This window comes from Cryptotermes secundus, unplaced genomic scaffold (assembly GCF_002891405.2).
Source record: "Cryptotermes secundus unplaced genomic scaffold, Csec_1.0 scaffold3, whole genome shotgun sequence".
Taxonomy (NCBI): domain Eukaryota; kingdom Metazoa; phylum Arthropoda; class Insecta; order Blattodea; family Kalotermitidae; genus Cryptotermes; species Cryptotermes secundus.
In genome coordinates this window covers 672,134-684,838 of record NW_019724584.1, presented here as the reverse complement: position 1 = coordinate 684,838, position 12,705 = coordinate 672,134, and the positions used below count along the sequence as shown (strand labels likewise).

The 12,705-nt window shown below is 37.9% G+C and overlaps 1 protein-coding gene across 3 annotated transcripts in view; it reads right to left on the bottom strand.

Annotated features, from left to right (window-relative positions):
* The window catches only part of LOC111862247 (nephrin), a 601,827-nt gene that overhangs the window by 27,695 nt on the left and 561,427 nt on the right, over positions 1-12,705 (bottom strand). For all 3 annotated transcript variants that reach the window (XM_023847459.2, XM_023847461.2, XM_033750600.1), the window contains exons 13-15: positions 10,478-10,653; positions 7,804-8,017; positions 366-575 (exon numbers count right to left, since the gene is read on the bottom strand). In XM_023847459.2, the coding sequence (XP_023703227.1) occupies positions 366-575; positions 7,804-8,017; positions 10,478-10,653 (600 nt within the window). The remainder of the gene's footprint in view (positions 1-365; positions 576-7,803; positions 8,018-10,477; positions 10,654-12,705) is intronic.

The window sequence follows — 12,705 nt, the reverse complement described above, 5'->3', positions numbered from 1 at the left end:
CTAATAATAGTCGCTGCACGGACTTGCCTGTTGTGTGATGTCACAGCCTAGTGGTGTTTACCAAGCGTTGCATAATGATGGGAGGAGTGGGGGTACATGACGTCACCCGTGGAAACGCAGAGTTCACGTGACCCCTACTTTCTGTTGCGCCATCCATGTTAAAATATGTTCAGGGAATGTAAAAGTCCAGGTCTCAATGTACTCCTAATCAGACAGTTCTACCACAATCGCTTTCTTGGCATTTATCATAAAATTGTTATATACTTTTCTATTTCTTGCTCTAAAGGAAATAACATCATGTGAAGAGCAAAACTTATGAACACCATTTCAGTACAATGGACTACAATTGTCTAGCCAGTACTCACTGGAAGTCTTGGCCCGCAGTGTGTCTGGCAGATACTTGCTGCTCCCCAACTTGTTGAATGCCATGATGCTGATAGTGTAATCTGTCGCCATGGCAAGTCCTGTGATTGTGAAGCTGGTGATATTGCTACCAATCACATCCATGTACCGGTAACCTTCCCCAAATGCGGCCGTAGGCCTGTACCGTATCCTGTATGATGGCTCCATGCCACCTGCAACAGACAACATAACAATTCTGGTCACATTCTATGAGGTAAAGAGGTACAGTTCTTCCTGCATCTAAACACCATGACAAAGAGGAGAAGAGGGAGTAATGATGGACTGACATTTGTCCTCGAATGATGGACTGACTGTGGTAGTAGATTTCAAGGTCTGACACTAAGGCTGACTATGCTATATGATTCTGAGCTAGGTGAATCTATTTCAGATCTTCACAGTCCAATCTCATTTTCAGTATTACCCTCTCTCCTTCCCAGTTACCCAAGTGTTTTAACACCAAAATTCTGTATAACTCTATTGTCACATATCAGCTGAAAGCCGGAATTTTGAAGCCTGCAGAAATGGCCTTTCCATTGGAATGGCTGCATAAACACATCCGTTGCTAGGCAGTGGCTCAGTGCACATCACGTGACCGCGGCCGCGCTTACACGCAACAATGAAACACGTCACGTCACGCCACACCGTGTCACCAAATACATCACCCGTTGTTAGGCGATGGCCCTATAAACACCTCTCCGCAACAGCAGTGATGTAACACAACAGGACACCTGTTGGAAGCAGTATATTCTGTGCATTCTATCCTGGGGCTACATCATAAGGTGCAATGGGAGGAGCCAGTGATTCTTGACATGGCAGTCAGTTGAGTGGTGAGGGGTTAGCAATCTGAAACAGGAGGTCCTGGGCCAAAGCTATAAGGCCATTGGCAGAGCAGTACAGTCTTGAGAAGATGGTTAACAAGTCCAGTTCTTGAGTTGTAGGGGTACAGGGAATAGCCCTTATCAGATGAGGCAATGTCTAGTTGAGCTGCAACATAGGTGCCATGCGGCATGGACTGGAGCCATGGAACAGGAAAGCTAAGGGATGCAAGGCATTGGGAGTGTTACCAGGTGACAATCAATGAAGGCACAGCATAGTGAGAAGACCTAGAACTTATTGTAGTGATCTGTTAAGCATGGAAATCCATGAAACTGTTATAATTACTTGTACATATGAGTTTCAAGAGTCTCGTAAACCAAGTTACCAATCTAACCCCATTTGTAGTCACTTAACATGTGACAATATTTGCCTCGCCCAGCCTACAACATAACTAATTTAATTACTGCAAAAACGCTACAAGAAGTTTACATTATTTTAATGTGTGTGAAAATTGATAATTAAAAACCATTATTAACCTACAAAATTACATTATTTACTAATTAATTTCATGATGACCAACCATTTACCAACAATGCCTAGCAGCATGCAAGAAATGGTATCATTCATACAGTCAATCACATTCCTCTTGCTTCCTCTGGAGCATGGGGCATCCGTGAAACACTTTTGTTTCACTTCAGTTTCTTAATCATTATACGGTCGGTAGGACTCCTTGGTTAATGTCTGATGTTTTAGCCATGGTCATTCACTCACATATGGAGAAACATGATAGGAATTGAAAAGATGCTGACATCTCTGTCTTGCACTTTCAAGAAAGAGAGTAATGCACTGCAACTAAACCATTGACTTGTTCATGGCTCTCATGCACTTCCTTTAATCTCTGTCATCTGTTAACCTTTAACGTCCAAAGTGCCCCAATCAGGCCAGTGATGAGTACGGTCGTCGTGGCCAAAGTACCCCTTTTGACCAGTTGGGCATTTAAATTCCGCTAGTGGAAGTGCGCGTGCACGCCACTAGTAGAAGCGCATGCACAGTCCTAAATATTTATTTTTATGGAGGAGAAGCCCTCCAGTTTTGGAGGGAAGCTGCGAATATAATGAATAAGCAGTCGCGGACAGCTGACAAAGGGTGGCCCTCCAGCTTGGGGGTTGGGCGTGGGGCTTACAACTCCTCAGCGTAAAAATGAACACAAAGCCTTGGACCTTGACGGATTCCTTGGATAAACGACCTAAGCTAATGAAAATGGATCTGAGATTTGGCACTTGGAATGTTCGCAGTCCGTATAGGGCAGGTTCGCTCAGGGCAGTGACAGAAGAAATCTTAAAATATAAGTTATATTTAGTGGGAGCACAGGAGGTCAGATGGGACTGAGGTGGCATCGCACCAGCAGGCGAATATACATTTTTCTGTGGAAAGGGGAAGGAAAATCATGAATTAGGTACAGGTTTTTTTGTACATAAGAGAATCGTATCAGCAGTTAAGAGGGTAGAGTTCGTTACTGATAGGATATCTATATAATACTATAAGGTCGCTGGTGTGGTATCATTGTTATGAATGTTCACGCCCCAACAAACGATAAAATTGATGACATAAATGACAGATTCTATGAAGAACTAGAACATGTATTTGATAAATTCCCAAAGTGCCCTATGAAAATTTTGTTAGGAGATTTGAATGCCGGAGTAGGGAGGGAAGACATTTTCAAACCAACAATTGGGAATGAGAGTTTGCATGAAATTAGCAATGAGAATGGAGTTAGAGTTGCAAACTTTGCCACATAAAAAAATCTTACTGTCAAAAGTACAATTTTCCCACATTGTAACATTCATAAATTTACGTGGACATCTCCTGATGGGAAGATACACAATCAAATAGACCATATTTTGATAGACAGGAGATGTCACTCAAGTATACTTGATGTCCGATCATTCAGGGCAGCAGCTTGTGATACTGACCACTACCTGGTGGTGGCACAGGTTAGGGAAAGACTGGCAGTGAGCAAACAAACAACACATAGAGTTTATATGGAGAGGTTCAATCTCAAGAAATTAAATGAGGTAGAAGGTAAAGAGCAGTATTGTGTTGAAATCTCAAATAGGTTCACGGCTTTGGAAAACTTGGAAGCTGAGGTGGATGTTAATAAAGTTTGGGAAAGTATTAGAGAGAATATATAAATGTGTGCCAAAGAGAGTCTAGGTTATTATGAACCGAAGAAGCATAAGCCATGGTTCGATGAAGGAAGCTCACAGTTATTAGATCAAAGAGAGCAGGGGAAATTGCAGTGGTTACAGGATCCAAGCGAGTTAAATGTGGATAATCTGAACAATATAAGACGTGAAACCAGCAGGCATTTCAGGAACAAAAAGAGGGAATATCTGAAAGACAAAATTGATGAGCTTGCAACGAACAGTGAAAACAAGAACATTAGAGACCTGTATAGAGGAATAAATGACTTTAAGAGGGGTTACCAACCTAGCAGTAACTTAGTGAAGGATGAGAACGGTGATCTGCTTGCAGATTCCCACAACATTTTGAATAGGGGGCGGAACTACTGTAGCCGTATCACTGACACCACCAGCTTTATTTGTAATCAAGATTTCTTTTTATAGTGATTAAGCCTAGAATGTAGTAATGAATATTCAAGGGTGACTTAGCCCGATTCTTGGTTTCAAGAATAGGGCCTGCTTCAGTGCTACAAAGACCAGGCAGGAAGCACCCCGCAGAGTTTCCCTGGAAATTCAGTTCGAAAGTTGACCGGTGGGATCCTTTGGTAAAGTTACACTTGACAGGTTTTGAACCCCGTAAGTCAAAAGTGGGAAGGCCAGCAACCCACGCTACTGGTATAATTTTTCAAGCTTCTGTGAAAAACGACGTTAGGACTTTAAGGTCCAAAGTCCCAAACTAAAGCTAGGTGATTGGAGCAGTGAGAATTATGGTTAACTCCCTAAATTCGAATTGTTCCAATCAGCCGAAATTAGGGCAGAGGCGGAGTTGAAGCTGTGAAGATTTCTTGCTTCAAAGCAGAATCAGTCTGCTAAAGGAGTCTCTGAACAACTCTCCAAGTGTACAGCCAAAAAAATTAGCATCATTAGCAGTTGGGTTTAAAAGTCAAAGTTAAAACAGAATTATGTTTAAGTGTGTTATGGGAACAATCTCTGAATAACTCTGCAAAATTTAATGTGAATCTTAACTTGGCTTAAAAGTTTAAGTGAAAGTGTAATTACTTCTATGTGTTGTGCTAAAAGAAGCAGTCGCTAAGTAACTAGCCAGGGATCCATTCGCAAAAGTTTGAGCGATTTCAAGTTTGTTTAAGGGATTAAGGACAAGTGCTGTTACCTGTATATCAAGAACTGCTCATTAAACAGTGTGTGGTAGTGCCTAGCTATAAACACTCTTATCTTTCCCACTGACGCGAGGACCGTATGCACCCTGAGACAGAATCTCATCGCTCTAGTGCGAATGCAGTACCCATCACCTGTAGTTTCCGGTTCATCCCCCTTTTTTTCTGAAATGTAAGCTTGTATAGTAAGCTTACTGGCGCCCAGCATTCACGTAACCCATATCCCACAAACAATTATCCACAACAATAACAAAAAAGGGAAACAGAACTGGATAAGAAGGACTCAGCAGCAACCTGCAAACTTGGAGTACCAACAGGTGAGAGGGAATGGCTAGAGGAGTAGCTGCAACCGGCAACCAAGGGGCCAAAAGGATGGTAAGAGAGGAGGTGGCACCAAACGTGTAGGCAAACGGCTACAGAGAAGGAAGGTGGCACCAATGTAAGAGCTTGACGGTTACACTACTTCTCTCAGTTACCGAACGTACATTGGGTCAGTGCTATTAGGCAGACAGAAATCCATATAGCTGAGCCGTTAATACCTGATCCTAGCCCTTTGAGGCTGAAAGTGCTATTGCAAAATTGAAACGGTATAAATCGCCAGATAGTGATCAAATTCCGGCAGAACTTATTCAAGCAGGAGGTGAAATATTACATTCTAAGATCCACCATCTAATTACTTCTATTTGGCATAAGGACAAATTGCCTGATCAGTGGAAGGAGTCTACTATTCTACCAGTTCACAAGAAGGGTGATAACACTGACTGTAGTAATTATCGGTGGATATCACTGCTATCAACTTCATACAAAATTGTATCCAATATTCTTCTCTCAAGGTTAAGTCCATACATAGAAGAAATTATTGGGGATCATCAGCGCAGGTTTCGACTTAACAGATCAACTACTGATCAGATCTTTTGCATTCGTCAGATATCGGAAAAAAGATGGGAGTATAATGAGACAGTACATCAGCTATTCATAGACTTCAAGAAAGCCTACGATTCAGTTAACAGGGAAGTATTGTACAATATTCTGATAGAGTTTGGGATACCCATGAAACTAGTTAGGTTGATTAAAATGTGTTTAAGCGAAACCTATAGTAAAGTCCGTGTAGGTAAATATTTGTCTGATAAATTTCCTACACAGAATGGTCTAAAACAAGGAGATGCTTTATCGCCACTCCTTTTCAACTTTGCCTTAGAATATGCAATTAGGAAGGTCCAGGGAAACCAGGTGGGACTGAAACTAAACGGGATACATCAGATCTACTGGGTGATAATGTAGATACCATAAAGAGAAACACACAAACTTTAATTGACGCAAGTAAAGTGTTTGGAATAGAAGTAAACACAGAGAAAACTAAGTATATGTTACTGTCTCGTCACCAAAATGCAGGGAAAGAACATGACATAAAGATAGGTAACAAATGTTTTGAAAATGTGGTACAGTTCAGATATTTAGGAACAATGATAACAGACTGAAACCTGATTCAGGAGGAAATTAAGAGGTGATTGAACTCGGGTAATGTCCAGAACATTTGTCTTCTCGTCTGTTGTCCTAAAACATAAAAATTAGAATATACAAAATTATAATTTTTCCGTGGTTCTGTATGGGTGTGAAACTTGGTCTCTGACATTAAGGGAGGAACATAGACTGAGGGCGTTTGAGAACAGGGTGTTGAGGAGAATAATTGGACCAAAGAGAGTTGAAGTCATAGGAGGTTGGAGAAAACTGCATAATGAGGAGCTTCATAAATTGTACTCTTCTCCAAGTATAATTAGATTGATCAAGTCAAGAAGGATGCGGTGGGCAGGTCATGTAGCACGAATTGGGGAGACAAGGAATGCATATAGGATATTGGTGGGAAAGCCAGAAGGAAAGAGACCACAGGGACGACCAAAGCGTAGGTGAGTGAACAATATTAGAATAGATCTTAGAGAGATAGTATTGGATGGTATGGATTGGATAGATCTGGCTCAGGATAGGGACCAGTGGAGGGCTCTTGTGAATACAGTAATGAACATTCAGGTTCCATAAAATGCTGGGAAATTCTTGAGTAGCTGCAGAATTTGCGGCTCCTCAAGAAGGGCTCAGCTCCATGAGTAAGTAAGTAAGTAAGTAAGTAAGTAAGTAAGTAAGTAATTACCACATAGACTTCGGTAAAACCCTAATAGAGGAATTAAAATGATACCTAAGTGAACAACAACAAAAAAGAGTATACATATGAGTTATGATCAAACTCATCCACTAGCAAGTACTTTTATTGCATATTCTGTAGATTAATGTCTTGAAATATATAGCAAAAATTCGATGTACATACCTTCTTTGTTGTTATCTGCTTGATGTATATATAGGCTGAAATTAAACTACAGTATTCGATTTCACTATGAATGCACAGAAGACAGATCACACTCTGTATCTCAGCCACCATGCAACTGTCTCTTCACGACCCTAGAAAGGGCAATAATCTCTTGCAGCTATAACTGAAGGTCTTAGCACTGAAGAAGGGACCCCTCTAGCTTTTTCTTGAATAGCCATTCTTTCATTCTTCTGTCCTTTGGTCAAAAGATTCGAAAATCTGAAGAGTTTAACAAAGATGTAAGGTTTTCCAGCAGAGAACCAAATGATTTTATTGCTTTCATCTGTTTTCTGAGACCAGGGACTGCTAAAATTTGTCAAGCGTTACAAGCAGAAATGAATTCATAAAGCAGAACAACTCTGTGAAGAACTGAGAAACTATTTTTACAGTACGCATCAAAATTAAAGGAAAAAAACTGAAAACAAGAGTATAACCCTTTGTATAAAAATTTTCAAATTTTCTGTTATTATATGCAACACTATGTTCTTTGCTGATACAAACAAAGTTAATTCCACCCATTTATCATATAAATTGTGTCAGATACAGCATTTTTAAACAAAATGCTTAAAAGTGTTTAAGCGCCCTAACAGGAATGGACATTTTAACGCAGAGAAGCAACGGGCATTTAAACACACACCAGCAGCAGACATTTAAATAAACTCCGGCCAGCTCAAGCTTACCACCATTTCAAAAGTCCGACATTTAAAGGTTAATTGACTCTACCAAATCAACAATACATCCAGATGATACCAACTGAGACACAGCAGTGAGTGATCTTAAATTGAGCTCTTATCTCCCAAGAGTCAAGCATACCTGTTCACTGAACACTTCCAAACATTGTAATATGGTTCTAATATGGTTTTGTACTCACCATCAAATCCTGGAACCCAACCAACCAGCACCGAATCATGTGTGACATTGAGGACCGTCATAGATGTGGGAGGGTCTGGTGCAGAAGTTACATCCAGTTTCACAGTAGCAGTGGCAAACCCCATCTCATTCCTCACCACACATTCATAGCCTCCATAGTCCGATGGCCGCACATGTTTAACTAACAACACTGACTCATATTTCACAATGTCCACCTGAAACATTATATTCAGTTGTTGTTATTGTACTAAGAGGGATGCATTATTATGCTTCTTCATTATTTATTTATTTGCAAAGTTCGAGATTCTCACAGCATTGACTATGAAGCTTACTGTCTTCATTTATTTATTTAGTCATAGTCAGTTCCGTTAAAATTCTGGGTTCCATGAATCGAATTTTAAAAGCACCATTAATACCAAGATATGAAACAACCAAAATTTTTAAGTACTTAATTACCAAAGGTACCATACTACAGCAAATCACATAACATACGAAAGCATGACAGGAGAAAATCAGCTGAAATTTGTTCATGGAAACAGAGCAGGTAACAATCCTTTTCATAATAAAAATATGAATGACTAATGATTAACATATATTTCATAAACAGTAGATAACATTCATCACTATAGAAGAAACTGGAAACAACAAGCTGAAAAAAATTAGCTCTATCAGAATTTTTTCCATCCCCCCAAAATAAAAATTATCAACCCAGAAGATGATACTCAAACAGACCTCCAAAAAGATGGAAGGTTCTGTATTTTGAAAAATTACAGTATAAGTTACATTTTCGGAGAAAGAAACCCAGTAGCTCATATATAAATTAGATGGCAGTGACAACCATGCAATGTTATAATATACACTATGCCTGTTACAATTCTTGCAGTGATGGCAATTTTAGACCTATGTCACTTTTAACATCTTTCTCAAAAATATTTGAAACTATAATATATACAAGAACTTTAGAACATCTTAATAAGTATAATATCCTAAGTACTGAACAATATGGATTTAGGAAAGGATTAAAAACAGATAATGCAATTTACAAATTGATTACAGAGATTTTAAATTCTACGAACAACAAACAGTTAGTGGTAGGTGCTTTTTGTGATCTGGAAAAAGGCTTTGACTGTGTAGATCATGATATCTTGCTGTCCAAACTTAAATTTTATGGTATTACTGGGAAAGATCATGCACTTTATGAATCTTATTTAAGTAACAGATATATTAGAACAGTAATACATAAAAGTGATGTGAATACAGTATCCTCAGATTGGCTTAGTGTTAGACAGGGAGTGCCACAAGGGTCTGTATTAGGACCTTTGTTGTTTCTCTTATATATAAATGACTTGCCTATAATATTAAATAAATTTTCTACACCTATAGTTTTTGCTGATGATACCAGCATCTCATTTTCAAATTCTAATATAAATGATCTTAGCAGGAAGTTCTTATATCAACTGAAATCTTAAATGGATGGTTTAGAGCTAATAAATTATCTTTAAATTTTAATAAGACACATTCTATTCAATTTAAAACTAAGACAATAACGTCAGATACTTTTACAATAAATCATAATAATTAGTTTATCAACAGTACCCTCAGTACTAAATTATTTGGTATTATAGTTGATACTGCATTAACATGGAAGACTCACACTGATTTACTTGTAAATAAATTAAGTAATAAACATAATCAGAAATATGAAATATTATATGTCTACTTCAGGTTTAAAGGTGATCTATTATTCCTTTTTTCGCTCCCTAATGAGCTATGCTATCATCTTTTGGGGAAACTCATCTCACAGTTCTGCTATTTTTCTTCTCCAGAAGAGGCTATGAGAGCGATGTTGGGATATGACAATAGAGTTTCATGTAGAAACATATTTAAAGAGTTAAATATTTTATCATTTGCATTACAATATATATTTTCATTGTTAGTATTTGTATTGCAAAATAAAGTTCTTTTTCCATCAAACATTGATTCTCATACTATTGATACTCAACAAAGACAAGATTTGTATTTACCTCATGCTAATTTAACTATTAATCAAAAAGGAGTTTATTATGCAGGTATAAAAATATTCAATAAAATGCCCATAGAGATCAAGAACACATCCAATAATTTTAAAAAGTTTAAGGTTGTATTAAGGCATTTCTTGAATACTCATGCATTTTATACTGTTGATGAATATCTAAATAGATAATTTTTATTATTGTTGTATTCAGTGTACTGTCTAGTTGTATAATATTTATGTATGTATTCCATGCTCTATGTTATTTTATGACATGTTCTATATCCATCTTTGGATCTCTTGAACTTGCAATAAATACAAATAAAAATGCAAGCAAGAAGAAAATTTATGGAACTTCATCTGGAATTTTCAGCTTCACATGTTATCTTGACAGCAATTATTATGATGATTTATTTTTTTCTGGAATTAAATTTATATAATGACAAATACATATAATATTGATTCAACTGTATTTAATTTATTATATTTGTATCACTATTCCAGTTCTGTTATTCTTAGTAGTGGCTTTCCACCAGAAGGAAACTGATTCTGATATCCTAAATCATGTTGAACCTCTGTAAAATATGTACAGGGAACCCAGCACATAGTGAATACATTTCTGTTGAGCATATCCTGTCCCACTTGCATGACTGTCAGAATGTACCTGGTGAGAGTCAATGTAATATTTCTCAGTGGTGTTAACAGGTATAGTGGCTCCCTCTCTAGACCACGTAAAGCGTAACTTAGGTGCACCAGATGCTCGACAGACAAGGCGACCTGTATCACCAGTATTACTTGCAGCCTTGGAAATCTGAGGAGATGTATCCATCTCAGGCTTGTCTGAAAAAACATATTCAGTGTCAGTCACAAAATTTCCTGTTACTAACAACAGCAATGATGTATCTAAGAGAGAGAATGCAACAGAGCAACTGGACAAATTATATAATGGGGAGGTTTAAAATTATACCCTTTGCATAATACCGTTGAGGTAATCAAGATGATAGAAGATAAAACATTCTCAGATAAGAGAAGATATACACACTAAACTTCTGTTGAAAAATTTCAAAATAAAACTTGGGAGTTCTGGGTATAAGTGGAAGTATAATATGCAAATGAATTGTACAGGAATAGGCTGTAAATATGTGAATCAAACTCAACAAGCACAGAACAAAAAGAGGTCTTTTGTGAAGTTAACTACTCATAACAGGGAATTCTGTGGCCAGTTGATAACTACTAACTGTTCAAGGAAGTTCTTTCATCACAGAGTTAATTTTGCTGTACGAAAGCTCAAGTGGTTACTTACTGGCTTCTCACTGCAAAGCCATGGAATGAATTCCCAGGCAGTGTAGATGAGACTTGTGGTGAACAAAGTATATCAGACAGGTTTAGTTAAGAATGCCTGAATTTTCTCTTGCAAATCATTTCATCGATACTCTACACATTTACCACCATCCTCATCATCACAAGCTGGTGAAATAGGCTTCAATCCACTATCATTTTTATAGCAAGTTATGGCAGTAATATAATGCATTCAGGACCTTCAGATAACATACAAAATTATAAGCCTAAATCTGGCTTTCCCTGCGAGACTAGAAAGAAAAAGAAAAAGGAAAGGTCTGTCCCTATGTTTAAGGGATAAATTGCGAAGCTGTGGGGGGAATGGAAGTAAAGAGGTGCGCAGGCATCTTCATGATCCAACTGCTTTGCACCCATTTCCCTTGGGATAAGAGGATGAATTAGCTTCACAGCAGCCAGTATGGAAGTGTTCACAAAGAGAATAACGTATGCCCCTGTAAGGAGTTAAACCTATTACCTTCACCCATTGCTTCCCTGATCAAGGTATCCCTCCTCACTCTACTAATGTCTGGTGAGCAACTATAGAATGGTATTTTACATTCCACTGAACACAAAATATTAATGAATCTTCTCAAACCATGCTGAAGTGTCCTCCATTGTTATGAACATAAATCTGATTGTACAAATCTTTTTGATCAAGTTCTGAGAAAAAAATTCAAGAGCTTCTGCAACAGTATTACTGATGGTATTTTCAATATTTACTTTCAGCTATTATTTGTTTCTAGGAATGTTTTAGTATACAACCTCTTTCAGAAAGCCTCACAAAAATTTTAATGAAATAAAAATTCTTATATTATAAGAAACACTCTTGCTTGCTCAGAAGATAGATGTCTGGTGCAAGATATCTGTTGATTTTCTTTGTGTCTTGCTTACATATCACTTGACAGCCATATTGGATGAGAGGAAACTTTTTATTATAATACAAAACAAAAACAAATTAATATAGATCACTATTACCAACTTGAACATTTTTAAGTGGTTACTATAGGATTCTGACAATGGTGTATAACACACTGATATGTTGGGATTTTGGACTTTATCCATCGTCCTGGTTTTTAAGATAACAAATAAAAACACGACGTTTCGGAAACTGGATCTGTTTCCGTCCTCAGGTGAAGGAAAACACCTATTCAGTTGGGTCTGTTTCCTAGAGCACCATGATATTGGGCCCCCTGACAAAATAATTACGTATCCCGTTACACTCTTCCTATCCTTTATCCCCTGCATAATCAGCATCACTAAATGTTTCCAGTTTCACAGTTTCGGAGTCAGGTGAGGTATATTTTATTCCTGAATCTCGTGTACCTTTCACATAAATAAGGGTCCTTTTCACATTCTGAACAGCTATTTTGTCAGGATTTTCCGAAAGTTCGACTTTCCTCATTTACAGCAAATGCCATATCGGGTCTGGTTTTAGAAGTCATATATAGCAGGCTTCCTACAGCTTCTCTGTAAGGAAATCTTATGTCATTTTCTCCTTCGTCATTTGTTGGTGGGGTCGTGGCCATGGGTGTTTTCATTTCTCAACTTTCTTGC